The sequence below is a fragment of the Lathyrus oleraceus genome, chromosome 4, assembly GCF_024323335.1.
Source record: "Lathyrus oleraceus cultivar Zhongwan6 chromosome 4, CAAS_Psat_ZW6_1.0, whole genome shotgun sequence".
In the NCBI taxonomy this organism is placed as follows: Eukaryota; Viridiplantae; Streptophyta; class Magnoliopsida; order Fabales; family Fabaceae; genus Lathyrus; species Lathyrus oleraceus.
This window is the reverse complement of record NC_066582.1, coordinates 439,461,664-439,479,126: the sequence shown is the minus strand read 5'-3', so window position 1 is coordinate 439,479,126 and position 17,463 is coordinate 439,461,664. Positions and strand designations below refer to the sequence as shown.

Here is a 17,463-nt window from a genome sequence, read left to right as displayed (position 1 = left end):
TAAAAAAAAATATAGTGTATCCGAAGATGTATCTCAAATTTAAAGATGATTCACTCATTTGCATTCAATTTTGTTGAAAATGGGTATGTAGGCCCTCCAAAAGATTTGTGAGAAAGTATAAGGATAAAAAAAGAAATTGTCTTAAGTTCTATGTTCTCTCACATAGTTGGCCATATGATGATTCGATTGATTTCCACCTATTGGATTAGTTCTCACAGAGTTGGCCATATGATGATTCGATTGATTTCTACCAACTGGATTATCCATCTATCCCCAAATTTGTGATGTGGGATTTTTTTTAATTGAGGATGGTTTTGTAACACTAGTTACTCATTTCAACTTTTTAATTTTCAACTGACACTTTACAGAGTCAAATAGCTAAACAACTAATTTCCATTTTTTAACTAGAAAAAACAATGTCATTTTAAACTAAGGTAACAATTAAACTAGTCAAATTTACTTTAAAAAACATGTCAATATCACAAATAAGTTTGGCCCATCCAATATATTCACTTTCTCTCTGACAAAATTTATCCTCATTTTTCTGCAGAATTTGAATAAGACTAATCAATCATACACTGAAGATGAATTATGGCTTATAATTTATCTAGTTCTAGAGTGATGGAACCAAGAGCCTTTCCCATTGCACAATCTTTGGCCATATTCAACAAAAACCTTCAAGTCCACGTCATTGCAATTTTACAAACATGCCCCTGCCAAATGTTGTTCCTTAAATACTTGGGGAGATTTGCATATCATCAACCACCATTTGTGTCATTTTTGGGTTATAATGTTAGTTTTCACATATCAGACACAGACCAAAGATAAGCCTCTTTGTCTTTAGCTTGTCTCTCATTTGTTCTCTTGAACATTCCCTTCTCAAACCCTACAAGTACAAGTCAATAATTTAGAACAGTTTTCCAATATATCTAGGAGAAATATAAAATCAAGGTTTAAAAAATACATCTATATGAAACTAACCATTACTACGATCAACACCATCCCAATGACGTCCCGGCCTTATCCCATACCGATTTGGAGCAGCATCTAAACCCCTCTTCAACCAGCTGTGATCTGGAATATCTTGAGGGACAACAAAACCAGATGCCTTCATTTTATCACTATCCCCCAAGTTCGGCAGAACAGCCTCTGGATATTTCTTCTGCACAAATGATAATTGACACGAAAAAAAAAACATTTCAGTCATCATAACAGATCAAACTCCTTCCATCATATGTGGCCAGCATTAAGAATTGCATTACATTACATTACCTTAACTAGATGTGCCATAGGGTCACCCCATCTTATCCTCTCCTTCAACGATTTGTCAAGCTCAGGATCATCTCTATAAGAAAACAACAAATGCAATATAAAAGATAGGGATAAGAGAATGAAAAAGAAACCTTCTTCAATGACAACAACTCACAATAAACACCAACGTCAGGATTTTGTTTGCAAAAGGGACTTTCAATAACATATTAATCATATTATAAATAAACTTTCACACTGTCACACAGAAAATTAGGTAACTATAAGAGACTGGCAAGGGAGTTGACATTCATTACGGATGGACGGCTGACTAAAACAGCAAACAATGCTTAGCAGGTTCAAAAAAATAGACTTTGAAGTGGCACAGTTAAAAGGGTTAGAGTAATATTGGTACCAGTGCAAAATGTGTGAAACTCATACATCTGCACAAACGTAACAATAATTTATAAAATTAAACTAAACCAATTCACACGGCGCAGAGCCTAAGTGCCAAAATTTACCAGGTGAACACAAATTGCTTTTTTACATCAAGTTCTAGTTGTTGCGAGCTACCAGATTAGGTTTATCAAGGATATGATTAAGCAGGTGGCTGAAAGTCTATATAGTATAGTATATTTAAACAAAGACAAAAAAAGTACTTGTTGAGGAGATTAAATACACAACACTCAAGAAGAAAGTAATAGGTTACTGTAGTAATAAGATAACAAATTTAACAGTCCATAACACTACTTTCTTTCTGTATACCTGGTCCGCGCAAAAGGCTTTTCCTTCTCAACTTCTAGTTCCTTTTGCTTAGCCTCAGCTTCCCGCTTTTGAGCCAACCCCTTTCCCCATTCTATTTCAATCTCCTAAAAACCAAGAAGATAGCCAATAACTCAACTTGCCATTTTTCTTAGGAAAACATGAATAACATCAATGTTAACGCATCTATACAAACAACTTTCATACTTCAGTTACAGCATAGGAACAAAATGACTAAACAAATACAGATGGTTTCTTATCCTCTAGATGCAATTATCTTTCAGCATTAATAAAGTTATCTTTTAGCGAACATGTGTACATGGAAAAACTAACTTACTTTATATCTCAAATTCATCATCTAGCACTAAATATTTTGATTAAAAAAAGTGAGTTTAAGAAATTTAAAGTGAAAGAAAATGGATGATGTGGCCATATTTGATTAAATTTTAAAAGAGAGACTAAAAACACTAGAAAAATGTAATTAAGCCAAGAACATTCATATTTTGCACCTATATAATATGCAGCCCACTGCATACAGAAAGCTACAGCCAGATAAGAAACACAGTGCTACACAAAATATGCAGTACCCAACATGACATACCTTGGGCTTTTCTTCTACTTTCTGTTTTGACTTTAAGTATTCCTCTTTGGTAATGCGTACTCCTGCAAAATTCAGCTTGATTCAATAATTCAAGTTATTGCAAAATTCAGCTTGACCCAAAGAAAAGGTGTATATATATTTTTACTGAAACTAAAAATTAACTTGATGTACAAAAGCAAAGGCATCCAGTAGGTTGGACAAACATAAACTACAAATTAACTTCAACTCCTTTACCTTTGTTATCACGAAATACAGGTTCAGCACCACGCCCACTGATGACAGGGTCCATCTGTTTAAGTCTGCATATAGGAATAAATATTCAAAACAACATTTTCCTGGACATATTAGCGATATTATACAGATAAAGCTATTCTGGAACCTCTGCTTAATATCTTAAGATTTAGAAGAATTAGCTCTTGACATGTATATTTTTATTGGCTTCGTATATTCATAGTTGAACAGAAAAAGTTAGGATTAGTACATGCCACAGTAAATCAGTTACAAACAACTAACAAGAAAAGGAAACAAAGTTTATAAATGAATTACAGCTTGGAAATGTGATTGCTTTAGTTGTGCCTCTTTTCTTTGCTAGCAATAATTAATATCTCTTTTCCAAAAATTAAAGGAGCTAATTAGATGTTGCTCCTGTTGATATTCCTCGTAATTAGTTTAGCAATCCCTATAAGTATGGAATTGAATTGTGTATGCTGCAAATTGTAACTATAAATTCATGACTCGTGAGACTTAGCAAGGATTACTCTCAAGTCATTCACACCAGAAAAACTCTTATTCAAATGTAGCCAACTAGCCATAATCAACAAAAAAAAAAACAATAGCCTTTGCTGCTGAACTTTGTGATGAGACATTTTTTAATTGTCTACTGCAGATAGAACTAACTCAATATTCCATACTACCATAACCACTTAAAAAACATGTTTGTTTCAGCACTAAACAAAAAAATAAAAACAGTCACAGGATTATGGCATTAAGCATGAGAAAGAGAATTCATCTAGTACATAAGAATATGTGCTTTTGAAAAAATCATAAAATAACTGAACATTTACTTACCTCAACAAATCATCCTTCTTCTTTCTGTCAATCTCTTTTCTGATATCTTTACCAGAAATCAAACCAGTTTTTCTTTCATTAACAGATGCTGGAATGGAAAGCTCCTTTGGATTCTTCCTTGGTGGAGAGAGGTCACGATCCAAAGATGGATGTGAACCACGGTGAGAAACATCAGATAAATTTGATCTTGCACCACTATGTTGGCGTTTCCTCGGCGGTGAAAGATCAGATGACACTGATCCATGTAAAGTATCTTGAGAGGGAGAATCATGTCGACCTCGTCTAGGTGGAGAAAGATCATCCAAATCAGAAGTGTCATGTTTTTTTCTCCCATTGTATACAAATGTTTGATGACTACCACGGCGAGGGGGGGAAATATCTGGACTCGGATTAGAAACATGTTTTCGTCGAGGAGGTGACATGTCACTATCCCTTTGTTTACGAGGAGGAGATAAATCAGGGTTCGGTTTCCGTCGAGGAGGTGACATGTCACTATCCCTTTGTTTACGAGGAGGAGATAAATCAGGGTTTGGTTTCCGTCGAGGAGGTGACATGTCACTATCTCTTTGTTTACGAGGAGGAGATAAATCAGGGTTCGGTTTCCGTCGAGGAGGTGGCATGTCACTATCCCTTTGTTTACGAGGAGGAGATAAATCAGGGCTTGGTCCCTCAGAACGTGCAGGCTGTGAGTCACGTTCAGGTGATGGAGTGTCATTGCGCTTCAACTGCCGGCGCGAAGGGGATAAATCAGCATCCATTCTATTAGAGTCACTAAGATTCTCAGATTTAGAAGAAAGGGGAATCCAACCACTTCCATCCTCAGATATATCATGATAAGATCGTCTGGCCTTCAGCTGCTCAAGCCTCTTCATACGCTTTACTTCAATGTCTTCATCAACTATTGGCTTCTCCCCATCTACATTGACAAATAAAATAAGGTTACTGTGAATAAATAGCATACTACAATATAAAACTTCCTTTAAGAAAATACATAATACCGGAAGCCAAACATACGGGTTTCTATATTATTCACCTGACAAGTTGTCATCGTTTTCTTCTGCCAGATCTATGGGTTTCTGCCAAGCTGGATCTTCATCTACAACTAACAAGCCAGTTGCTTGCGGTAGAGTTTTCTTCTTTCTCTTCTTCTTTTTCTTGTCTTCTTCAGGGTTACTCTCATATCGCTTTAGATAATCCTTCAATGAGTTAGATCCCATTGTTTAAGCCACCAATATCTACTACACTTCAACCTTAGTACTCACCTACCATAATGTTTAATTTCTATTATGTGATGCTTAAAAGATAGAAAGTTTGTTATAGAAAAAAACGAAGCAACATTCAATATAACATCCAAACTGAACAAACACATAAATGAGTTCATAGCATAAATGCTTATGTTTAAGCTATTTCTATTAAAATAAGGTCCTACTTAGATAAAACAACTTAATTGCAGCTTATAGCATAAATGCTTATTGTTTAACCTATTTCTACAACAAAAAATAAAATAAAGTTAAATTTGTTTTATAAGCTATAATCCTCTCTCTTATGCTATTGTGTAAATAAGCTGAAAAACATCTTATAAGGATATCATAACCTAATTTTAAGCTATTTCTATTAAAATTTACTGAACTATCGACGCAGAGTTGAATAAGGATTAGAAAGAGAGTAAAATTTAAATAACTAGAGATTTAGGGTTCTAACCAAAAGATTGGTGCGATGCCGGGATCAAAGTACGACGGCGAGATTAGTGAGGCCCCTGAATCGAAGTAAGACGGCGAGGTTGGTGCGGCCGAAAGCGGAGGATGGCGGCGATATTGATGCGGTCGTAAGTGAAAGGACGCCGGCAAGAGAGATGGAGAAGAAAGACTATCGTGTTTTGTTTAGAACTTTTTTTTGCATTGTTTTGTTTAGAATTTTAGAAATAATAAAAAAACATTAAAGAATAATAATCCAAATAATAAAATACAGTTAAATAATTACGTGGCAATAATTATATTGTTAGTTCAATCAGTGATAAAACTGCGAATATTTAAATATCGAAGACTAAATTTCTTTTTTTTTTCTTTGTAAAATAGATTAAATTTGAAAAATCTCTATTTTATAATGATTAAAAATAGGATAATGCTAACTTGTGCCCCAAGGGCACAAGTTAAAAAACCTACAAATAGAAAATCTGTATTGAAAAAATAAATAAAATTATTAATTATAAATTTCTAATAACTTCAATATACAATTTCCAAGAATTTATTTCTATATTTACCTCTTAACTTGTGCCCTTGGGGCACAAGTTAGCATTATCCTTAAAAATATGTTAAATTTTAACTTTAATAATCTACTAAAAGAAAATTTAAAAAATAATTGTTAAAATGTATTTATTTTAGTGAATGATGATGGTCTTTGGATTAAATTTTTACTGTTTTTTTTATTAAATTAAATTAAATTTATGGTTTTTTCAGATAATTTTTTAGGGCAAAGTTTTTTTTAAGTGTGTGAGAGTTATAATACTCCGATTTTGATTTTAATATTTTAATTGGTTAAAATATTTTATATTATTTTATTTGAGTGTTATATTTAATTTATTGATATTATGGAGGTTAGATAGAGTTTTATTATTTTTATTAATTTTAATTATTTAAATAATTAAAATAATGAGAAATTGAGCTTTGCAAAAGTAATTAAAATTAAGAAAAATAGTGGAATTAGGGAGGAGTTGAGGGGAGTTAAAGAATAAATAAAATTAGTAGGATTTTATTTAAATAGAGGGGAGAATTATAGTTAGGGTTGTTGTTGGGAGAAATAGTTGTCAATAGTGTTTGAGAGAGTCCTAGAAGAGCAAGAGGGAGGAGAAGGGAGAGATTTCATTGTTGTAACTTGAAGTTGACTGCGACTTCGAGGTAAGGAGAAATTGTTCATGATATGAGTGTTTAGGCATAAGGATAGAGAATTCCTTATCCTATTTCCCCATTCTTTCTATTTTTCTTCCATTTATGAAATTCTTGAATCTAGAGATTGCTTGTGCAAAATCTCTCTTGATTGCGGTGGTGTGTTGTGAAATTCGTGTTATAATTGAGACTAACTTTCGTATGGAATTGTAAGCGAAATTCTGATTTTTGATGCTCATATGCTCATGTGATGTTTTGATGATAAGTATGAATGATTTTATGTTAAATGATTAATCTGTGTGAAATTGATGTGCTTAATGTTGTATAAATGATATGTAATGATTTGCTGTAAATTTTGGGTTTTCTGGGATCGAAATTGGAGCTTCGAAAGTGCTCAAATGGTGAAAACACATAATTCTGCTTTCTACACAGCGGTGATGGGCTTCACCTTCATGATCGGTCAACCGTCACTGCGTTGAGAGGGGGTAACGACGTCATTAAGGTGACGGGAAGACCGCCATGGACCTCAGAGATGGGTTCCTTATCCGAGCCTCTGCGTGATGACGATTTTGGGAGATAGATAGATAGATAGATAGATAGATAGATAGATAGATAGATAGATAGATAGATAGATAGAGAGAGAGAGAGAGAGAGAGAGAGAGAGAGAGAGAGAGAGAGAGAGAGAGAGAGAGAGAGAGAGAGAAAGAGAGAGAGAGAGAGGCGGGCAGGCGTGAAATTCATCATGCCTTGTGAGCTGACTTTCATGCCTCTGTTTGACTGATTTTGGGTCGTTTGGCTCGATTTTTCATTGGACTTTATGTTCGATGTTTATTCGATATTGTTTTGATATTGTTGATGAGTATTGATGAGTTTTGTTGAGAAATTACATAATTTAATTATTATGATGAGTTATGATAAAAATGTTTAGTTGTGTTGAGATGTGTGGTTCAGATAGGAACCATTGTTGTGACCTTATATTGGTGATGTCCATGCTGAGTCTTAGGCTCAAAGAGGAAGCAATGACAAGTACTGGAGTTAGAGGTCTGAGATGAGTATTGCATTTGTTTATCGCATTCATGCATATCATGTATATCGAAGATAGGTGACAGACTTCGGTCCAATGACGAGTCTTGGGTTCAGATATGGAACCTGTGACAAGTCTGATGGTTCAGAAATGGAACCAGGTTCATATAGGAACCAATAATAAGTCTAATGGTTTAGAGGTGGAGTCAGGTTCAGAGAGAAAGCAGTGACGAGTGGATTAATCAGAAATATACCTCTGATATCTGAAAACCTTAGTATCACATGCATTGAGTAGAGGAGATGAGATACATTGCATACATAATTGAATTTGTGATTGATTATTATTATGGATGAATTGTGTGATTGATGATTCAGATTAATTACAATATCATTGTTGTTTTATACACCACTAACATATGTGAATGTATTCTCACACATGTTTGTTTTTTTGTGTTGTTCTTTACGCCTATGATACAGATACTCAAGTAGAGAAACATTAGTTGTTGTTGTGTTTGGAGGTCGGCGTAATAGTCTTCTTCTTCTTTTATCGATTTTGAATTATATTAGTTTTTGCGTGTCACTCTGATAGTGTAACATTGGGATGGATTACCTTACTATTTTGTTTTTTTTTCTGAGTGTTACTAAACTATTTCTTTTATGAATAGTAATGAAGTTGAGTTTGATTTTATGAGACAAATGAAAATGAGTTGTTATTATTTATTTTTGTTGTTATAATATGTTAATTAAGAAATATTTTGTATACTGAGAGAATGTGACACCCTATTATTGAGTAAATTATTCGTATGTTTTTATAAAATAAGTGTGTTAAACATTGTTGGTGTTATTGGTTCTTGTGATAGTTAATTGCTTTACTTTTTATGATTAGTTAACCTGTCTTGGCTTGTTGTGCATAAATAAATAGCTGGCATGAGAAATCGTGTGATTGCTAATGCTCTTGAGGCAATAACTTGTGTGATGGCGCAAGCGAATGAAATGTTGCATCCTAATCAGAATTAGAATGGTGGAGCTGGCGAGATCTGTGGGCTGGAAAAGTTCTAGAAAAACAATCCGCCTACTTCTAAGAGAAGGTATGATCCTTACGGTGCCCAGGCTTGGCTTCAAGAGATTGAGATGATTTTCAGAGTTATGATGTGCACTGATGTACATAAGGTATTGTTCGGAATGCATGTGCTATATGAGGAAACTGGATATTGGTGGGAGAATACCCGTTAGAGGATGGAAGCTGCTAATGCGAGAATTACTTGAGCTAATTTCAAGAATGAGTTTCTTGAAAAGTATTTTTCAGTCGATGTTCATAGCCGCAAATAGATAGAGTTCTTGGAACTGAAGCAGGGGAATATGATCGTGGCTGACTATGTAACTAAGTTTGAGGAGCTATCAAGATTTTGTTCTGGCTATATGGTGTGGAAGTTGAGGGTTCTAAGTGCGTGAAGTTTGAGAATGACTTACGTCATGAAATTAAGCAGTTCATGGGCTATCAGTAGATCTGTCTTTTCTCAGTGTTGGTGAACAAGTGCAGGATTTATGATGAGGATAATAGAGTCAGGTCTGCTCACTACAAGAGTGTGAGTGAGAAAAAGAATGGGAGTCAGAATTGTGGTAAGCCATATGTGACTCGAGTTGGTAAGGGGAATCTGAAGTTCTAGCAGATGGTTGCAGGTGGGGGTGGAATGGGTGGGGAAGGAGTTTCTACTTCTCTAAGATATTTCAAGTGTGGAGAGTTAGGCCATCATGTTGCTGAGTGCAAAAGCACATCCCTAACATGTTTCAAGTGTGGAAAATAGGGACATTGTGCCGCTGATTGCAAGAATGCAGTTATGACTTGTTTTAATTGTGGGAAACCATGTCATATCAACACCCAGTGCCAGAAGCCGAGGAAATCCCCACATGTCACGCGAGCTAGTGGGAAAGTGTTTTCTCTTAGTGGTGTGGAGGTATCGAAATAAAATAATTTGATTCGAGGTACATATTTTATTAATGGTATCTCTTTGGTTGTTATCATTGATAAGGGTGTGACACATCCGTTCATATTGTCTGGTCAAGTTGAATTTTGTAGTGTCTCCTATGAAGAGAAGTATGGTCATTGATACCCTGGCCAATGGTTCGGTGACTACTTTGTTGGTTTGTTTGAATTGTCCTTTGACCATTTATGGTAAAGACTTTGGAGTTGACTTGATTTATTTTCCTTTGAGTCAACTCGATGTTATTCTAGAGATGAACTGGTTGGAGTTCAACCATGTTCATATCAATTGTTTTGATAAGACCGGGTAATTTATCGGGAATCCGGAGAGAGTACGAATTTGAGAATCATATCCGCCAATTACGAGTCTAATGGTTCAGAGATGGAACCACTAACGAGTCTACTGGTTCAGATATGGAACCAGGTTCAGAGAGGAACCAATGACAAGTGGATTAAACAGTAATATACCTAAGATATCAAAAAACATTGGTACCAGATGCATTGGAATAGAGAATATGAGATACATTACATAAGTAACCACATTTGTGATTGATTATTGTTGGGATGAATTATGTGATTGATGATTTAGATTAATTACACTATCACGTGTGGTGGTGATGCATAAAGCAACAATTATAGTGTAATCATTAATGTTCTACGCACCACCACCACATGTGATGTATTCTCACCCCTGTTTGTTTGTATGTGTTGTTCTTTACATGTATGATGGAGATACTCGGGTAGATGAGCCTTAGGTGTTGTTGTTTTTGGAGGATGGCGTAGTAACCTTCTTTGTCATTTATTGCTCTTGAGTTATACTACCTTCGTTCCTTTATATAAGAGACAACTCATTTTTTCGGTTCATTGAATAATCAATGTATTTGGCCAATTTATAGTTTAGATACATTGATTATTCAATGAACCTGAAAAGTGAATTGCCTCTTATAAAAAGGAATAAAGGTAGTATTACTTTTCGCGTGTCGCTCTGATAGTGTAACACTAGGATGTGTTACCTTTCTTTTTGTGTTTTTTTTTCTTATGAAAGTTACTAAACTATTTATTTTATGAATTGAAATGAAGATGAGTTTGATTTTAAGAGACAAATGAAATTGAGTTGTTATTATTTATTTCTATTGCTACAATATGTTAATTGAGAAAGATTTTGTATGCTAAGAGAATGTGACACCCTGTTGTTGAGTAAATCATCTGCATGTCTTTAAAAAATAAGTGTTTGGGGTTTATGGTGTTACAACGAGTTGCCATGTGCGGTGATTTTTGAGGTTGTTTTAAGGGATCAACTCACGTGAGGTGAGAGCCCATGTTGGCGGTTGGCGTTGCTGAGTTGTAGGAAGGTGGTTAGATTGACGATGTGAAGGTTACTATGAGCGAAGTGCTCTTTGAGTAGTAGTGGGTAATAGAAAATGTGTATGAATTGGGAGTCTCCCTTTCTTCCTTTAGGGGAGAGATATTTATAGTGGTCTCTTGGACTTGGATTAGAGATTTAGTTAATGACTTACCCTGGCTTCATGACCAAGGAATATGGTCATGGGAGGACTTCATATCCTTGAATTGTGGGAAGAGTGAGTTTTCCCTTTTGACTTACCCTTCGTCAGTTAGTCATTGTGGGTCCACGTCATCACCCACATTTATTGGGCGAGTGAACAGTGGGAACCCGCCTCGGGCGACCTCGCACCCCCTTTTGGACGACTTCCTGGCCCCATACGGGCGGTCGTTGGCTTCGTTGGGTGCCTTGCCCCTTGCCTCCTTTTTGGCCTTCCTTGTTTTTACATAAGTCATCCCGTATCGGACCCGATGAAAATATAACACTAAAGTCTCCTTGGAAAAAGGAAGGGACATGGGAGCACTAGACATGCAATTTTTTGTGGTCTCCTGTGAAAAAATATACAATTGCATCTTGGAGAGACTTTTCTTCGTGGAACTTGATGAATCAATTACCATCCATGAAGTAAAGCTAAGAGACTCAAAAATAGAGATGGAAGAAAATTTTATTATTTTGTTCGGTTTGAAACTTGTTAGAAAGCTAAACGAAAACAAATTACTCTTAAGTGTTGCTTGTTTTTAACTAGGAATTTCAGTTGAAGTATAGTAAAATTGGAGAAAATTAGCTTTTATATCTTTTAGTTGGTTACTTTTGTAATTGATTAGTTATCTTTAGAATTTCATTATGTAATATGGGCTTATAGGTTAGTTTTAATAATATAAGGGGTGTGTTTAGTGTTCAACTTGCATACATAAATAGGATTTTAGACACTATGTATTCCCGCCCCTATCTTTACTACTTAAGATTCCTTGATCCATCATTTGAATTTTGAACAATGGGGTGAAAAAACTATTAAAAAAAAACTCCTATGATTTCACTATTTCTTTTTGTTCTAACTTCATACCTTTCGGATGAAGGAAAAACCTATACCTTCAAAAGGTTTGGTGATGTTTAGTTCTCATGCTTATAGCACAATGGTAAACAAAAAACATATAGACTCATTAGAAACAATTGGTTATGATATGAAAATTAGTTATCCTCAAATTACAAATAAACTCACAAAACTTAATTATTTCTTATTTTGAAATAGAAGATTATAAAAATATAATTCTTCAAATGAAAGTGAAAACTTTCTTATGTAAAACCACCTCTATTACCTATCTATGTTATCCTAAAGTTATGGTTTACAAAAGAAAGTGTTGAGTTGAAGAACACCATGGTTAGTTCCTCATAGATTTATCTGCACAAAGAACATCTTCAATCCAAGCAACAATATTGAATGCTAATCCTTCTAACACTCTTGAGTAGCTTTCTAGTATTGCTTTTCCTACATCCTGCAAAAACATGAATTTCAAGCTTATTCCTTCACCTCAAATATGAATATATACATAATCTATCAGGCACATACATGGACACGACACTGATACTGACACACTGAGAGCGATAATAATTTAGAAAAATAAATAAATTGAACGTAATCACAAGTGTCAGTATTGATCGACACATGGACATGGACACGCCTTCTTTCAGAGGTATCGGTGCTAAAGAGTATGTAAGCAACAAAACTTACCTGATTGTATTGAATCTTGCATGTGTCCAAGGAAGTTTGTGAAAGTTCAGGATATCTTTGTTTCAAGAAAAACAACAAAGTCTCGGCTCTTTCGGCTAAGACATAGTTTTTGTCATTTTGATCGGTGTCAGCCATATGAGCTTTTACTTTGTTCCATGATGATTTTGAATGGCTTAAGCAAGCTTTTCGTCTCCATGTGTACATCGAAGATTCAACTCTATCTGCTAGTTCAAGTGCTTCGTGTTCGGTACTTATTTTGAGACAGTCGAGAAGGTTTCCGGGTGAAAACTTGTCTGTAGAATGCATGTACCGATAAATCGGGTCCCCGAGACTCGATCTTCCGCTCTAGAAATAATTCGTGTTTCCAAAGAGAAAATGTCAGAAGAAAATGAACTGTTAAAACCGTTGCAACGCGCGTTAACGAGGACTAACCTTAGGAAGATTTGCCATGTATGTTTCAGGAATATCCATCTCAGCAAGAACACTGCTATTTATTGCCATAGCGGCTTTATGAATTTGATTAGCACAATCTCTTTTCTCAATCAAATGCTTCCTCGACTTATCAGAGATGCCACCGGTGTGAACGCAAGGAACTGGCAACCACCACTTCTCGTCTTTTCTTTGAGCAATGATCCGAAACGAGCCCGCGTTCGAACGCGAACTGCGGTTCGAGTTTCCTGATATGCTCCCTTGTTCTGCATACCAGAATTCAGTATCCTGGAAACTATCAAATATTTCCTGTAAAAAAAGAAGCATTCTTGCGTTGTAAGGCACATAACCAGTGTTGTTGCATTCATGAAGCAATTGAAGTTTTTCTTACTATGAGCATTGTGTCAAGCTTCTGTAGAGCTGGAAGGTTGATATAAATATCCGACCTCGGTCTACTCGTCATCATCTGAAAGATATAAACATGACACACTATAAGATTAGTGTTGTAACGCTATGTTGCAAAATTTGAACAAATCACTACAAATTTGAAAAACACAATAAGCTTCATTAAGATTTACAACTTGTTTACCTCCACAATTGTGCCATCATCCAAGTATTGTGCAGTTGGTGCAAATTCTACTATGTAATCACAAACAGACATAAGACAATTCATTTCTCTTTTCCACATAGCTTTCTTCTCAGGCTTTAGAGGCTCCAACTTCAAATTTTGTCCAAATACAGTTGCTACAAAATTCCCAATCCAAATATATTATATAAACAAACAAACATTTTATACAACCACTTTGTCCCTAATCGCGTGAAGTCCCTGAATATATCACATTTGTGTACGTTTGTGTAATTTTGATACATTCAGAGACTACATCGACCGCGTCTGACACATTTAAAGAGTAATGTTAAAAAAAAGTTACCATAGAGATTGGTGATCGAATTCGATATTGTAACCGCAGTGCAAACGCCTTTACCACCACCAGACATATCTTCCCCCAAAAGCAGCTTAGAAAATCTTTCCTTCATCATTTCAAGCTCTACAAACATTCATAAACAGATACATCTAAGTTTTGTCATAGAAATAGTTTTTTCATAAGCACTTATATGATAAACACTTGTGCTATAAGCACTTAACCAAACATGTACTTTTCAAACTGCGGACCAACCTGATTCCAAGATATCCAAATCATCAGATTTACCATCCAATGAATGCTTTCTCTGCTTCATCCCTAATCTCGAAAGAACAGCTCCGTGTTTCGCACTCATCCACGGCGAAGGCGAACGGTCACTGGCGTAACTATTGTCATCAACAGCCTCGGATAAGTTCGAAACCTCCGAATTAGTCCGACAATACGCGAAAGAGTCTCTGCTGAATGGCGAATACTCAGGAGTTTCACTGACTGAATGATCATTCTGATCCACAGAAGAAGTTGAGTCGAAATTCGACGAATTGTCCATTCTAACTCAACAATAATAATCTCTGCACAATTTTCCAACACCTACATATATATAAAATCCGTGTCAAAAAAAAAGACAGATCAAAAGAAAAAGGTGAAAAACTTGAATACGTTGTTGTGTAACAAAAAAGCAAAAGCTGTGAAAGAATGTTCCTGCTACTGAAACATCAAATTATTTGAGAACTTTCCAAGACTTAACATGACAACAAAAAGAAAAACTGTTAGTAATATCCAAAACTTGAAATATACAACGGTAAGAAAAACAGAAAAGGAAGAAAAAGCAACGGTCCCATAATATATATACATATATGTTACCTTTTTATTTTGTTTGATTTGAATTTGAAACTGTAACTTTAGATAAACATGATTTGAAACAGTTCCCTCTTTAGCTTTTTGTGTCTTTATTCATGCTAAAAGAAAAAGAAACAAGAAGAGAACTAAAAGAGAAGAAAATTTTGTTTAGAGAACATGAAGACAACAACTTCATCACATTCATTACCTTTCTTATTATAATAATATGTCATTAATATGTCATTAAGACATAAAATCTATTTTCATTAATATGTACTATAATTTTTGTTAGGTCCCGTAGTCGAAATAGAAAAAACTATTAAAATTCATTAAAACTCTGACCGACAATCTTTAGTATGACGATGATGTCAGACTTAACAATATCGATTTTTTTATATATATTAATATTTTTATTTAGTTGGTGAAGAATTTAATAAAAGTGGCTGTAGAGTAGCTGGTATATAATTGAATCACATGTGACAATAAATCAATTTTGTTGTTATAATATTGTTGGCATGAAGATGCTCAAAGACGTGCAACCATTTCTCAAAAATATATAGTCTATGTATGATTTTCATCTGGGTCATGATAGATTGATGAATATGAAAATGTTAAAGCGACTTTAGCATTTGAGTTAATTTTTGAGGATGAGATCTAATTATATTTAAAGCTGAGTTGACTGAATGAGACATTTTCAGGAATGAAAATTCTCTTCAGATTTGTTTTACAGTTTGTTGTACCGTTTGAAAACCGAAGCTAATTAAAACAAAAATGATAGCAAATCAAAGTATTTAAAACAAATGTTGCAACAGAATCTGATTAAAATAAAATACCATCGATTAGAATATTTATTTATTTAACTTTATGAATATGGGATGGCAAAAAGTTTGTATAATCATTATAATTTAAAAAAACGCTAGCATCTAGAGTGGAAAGTGTGTTCATTCAAAAAAAATTATTATACAATGACTAATTTATAGGATCAATTGACTCTTATAGAATCATTTGAATTAAAAGTTATCAAAACATATACGGATCAAAGAGAAAACATCGTCTCGTTCAATTTATGATGGTCCTTCAAGATGATTTTGAGAGTTTTGGTAGTTTTGGTGGGAGTATTCTACATCATACTCCTCTTTCTAATATTGATCTAGTTAATGAGTTATTGATAGAAGAAATCAGATTCATGCACTCTTATGTGATTTCAAATAAAGGAACACTCGTCCATTTGTCTTGGTGTTCTTATTCACAAAGGAAAAATCTCAATGGAGAATTGAAATTGATATTGATGAATGTGTTTTTTTGCAAAGAAAAATATTATTGGAAGTCACAATGTTAATAAAAAATTTAATAACCTATAATCCAATATTGTTGATGTGGATCCTACTACTATTGGTTTTGGTTCTTATCATATATAACCATCTAAGATCATTTCTCAAATATCTGATAATGTAGAAGATATCCAAAATATTCTTGGCACTCGGCCACGTGCCACGTGTGCTTCCTCTGTTAACAAGGTTTGAACTTTTCTAGTATGTCAAGAATGTTTTCTTGCATATGAATCATTGACTATAGAGCATCACATCATATGTCATAGAATGATAAATCATTTGTGTCTTTAAATCGTATTTCATCCATGTCAATTAAGACTGCTAATGGCACTCCCATACCATTAACATGCATTGGTTCTATCTCCATAAATAATATGTCATTTTTTTATGTTTATTATATTTATAACCTTATTTAGAGTCTTGCTTATGGTAATCAATTGTGTGATTCTAGTTATTCCATTACATTTTCTTCTACTTTCTCTTGTGTGCAGGATCCACATTCTAGGAGGCTAATTGGGACAATCCACAGACAATATTGGATTTATGTTTTAGATGAGCTAAGAGTCTTAGGTTCTGCAACCTTAACCTCTACTTCCATTACTGATTTATTAACTTTTTTTCATTTTAATTATTTGCCATCTAGTTTTTATTTATTGCATTCCCATTTAGGACATGCATTTGTTTATAGATTAAAGTACTTGTCTTCTACTAGAACTTTAGGAAAGTTACAAATAAGTGATATCTCAAATTGTTGTGGTTGTAAACTTACCGAATTCTCAACTTTATCTTTTTAATAAAATGTTTCTATTTCATATTCACCATTTGACCTAGTTCACTTTGATGTACGAGGGTCCATCATCAATTTCTATCAAAGCAGATATAGATTTTATATTTTGCTTATCGATGATTATACTCGTTATTGTTGGATTTACCTTGTGACAAACCGTTATGAATTTTTTGACATTTATCACATATATCATATGATGGTTAAGACTTAACATAATATTGTTATAAAGTGCTTATGTTATGATTTAGATGGTGAATATACATTTAATAAGTTACTTGCATATGATGGTACTATTCACAAGACATATCGGACTTATACTTCTCAATGAAATGGAGTTTTTGAATGAAAACATCATCACATTATTGAGACTATTTGTTCCCTTTTGTTGTCTTCTTCAGTTCCCAATGATTTTTGGGTGAAACAGTTCTTGTCATTGTTCATGCTATTAATGGAATCCGATCGTCTATCATATCAAGTTTGTCTCTTTTCAAAAAATTGTAAGATTATTTCCTTGATTATTTTT

At 34.2% G+C, this 17,463-nt stretch overlaps 2 protein-coding genes across 5 annotated transcripts; both read right to left on the bottom strand.

Annotated features, from left to right (window-relative positions):
• Nucleotides 1-435: 435 nt before the first annotated feature.
• Nucleotides 436-5,583, bottom strand: LOC127135221 (uncharacterized). 4 transcript variants are annotated; one of them, XM_051061989.1, is made up of 10 exons: nt 5,381-5,583; nt 4,713-4,941; nt 4,227-4,595; nt 3,680-4,160; nt 2,846-2,910; nt 2,612-2,673; nt 2,014-2,117; nt 1,273-1,345; nt 982-1,162; nt 436-886 (listed from the first exon to the last, which is right to left on the bottom strand). In XM_051061989.1, the coding sequence occupies exons 2-10, from the start codon at nt 4,894-4,896 to the stop codon at nt 801-803; spliced, it is 1,605 nt and encodes a 534-aa protein (XP_050917946.1). In that variant the 5' UTR covers nt 4,897-4,941; nt 5,381-5,583; the 3' UTR covers nt 436-800. The 4 variants fall into 4 exon arrangements, with proteins under 4 accessions (XP_050917946.1, XP_050917945.1, XP_050917947.1 ...); XM_051061988.1 differs by having other exon boundaries at nt 3,680-4,226; nt 4,293-4,595; XM_051061990.1 differs by having other exon boundaries at nt 4,293-4,595.
• Nucleotides 5,584-12,064: 6,481 nt separating this feature from the next.
• LOC127135220 (rop guanine nucleotide exchange factor 3) lies at nt 12,065-14,768 on the bottom strand. Its single transcript, XM_051061986.1, has 7 exons — nt 14,241-14,768; nt 13,995-14,111; nt 13,655-13,809; nt 13,457-13,531; nt 13,069-13,374; nt 12,637-12,981; nt 12,065-12,400 (listed from the first exon to the last, which is right to left on the bottom strand). The coding sequence occupies exons 1-7, from the start codon at nt 14,530-14,532 to the stop codon at nt 12,287-12,289; spliced, it is 1,404 nt and encodes a 467-aa protein (XP_050917943.1). The 5' UTR covers nt 14,533-14,768; the 3' UTR covers nt 12,065-12,286.
• Between the last annotated feature and the right edge of the window lie 2,695 nt (nt 14,769-17,463).

Bases quoted from the DNA above. Each gene is read 5' to 3' on its own strand.
- LOC127135220 (XM_051061986.1), bottom strand. From the start codon at position 14,532: ATGGACAATTCGTCGAATTTCGACTCAACTTCTTCTGTGGATCAGAAT. The intron at 14,112-14,240 runs GTTGGTCCGCAG...GAATGTTTGTAG, and splicing joins TTTGGATATCTTGGAATCAG to AGCTTGAAATGATGAAGGAA. The intron at 12,401-12,636 runs GTAAGTTTTGTT...ATGTTTTTGCAG, and splicing joins GCAAGATTCAATACAATCAG to GATGTAGGAAAAGCAATACT.
- LOC127135221 (XM_051061987.1), bottom strand. From the start codon at position 4,896: ATGGGATCTAACTCATTGAAGGATTATCTAAAGCGATATGAGAGTAAC. The intron at 4,596-4,712 runs GTGAATAATATA...TTGTCAATGTAG, and splicing joins AAACGATGACAACTTGTCAG to ATGGGGAGAAGCCAATAGTT. The intron at 2,911-3,679 runs GTAAGTAAATGT...TCCTATATGCAG, and splicing joins AAGAAGGATGATTTGTTGAG to ACTTAAACAGATGGACCCTG.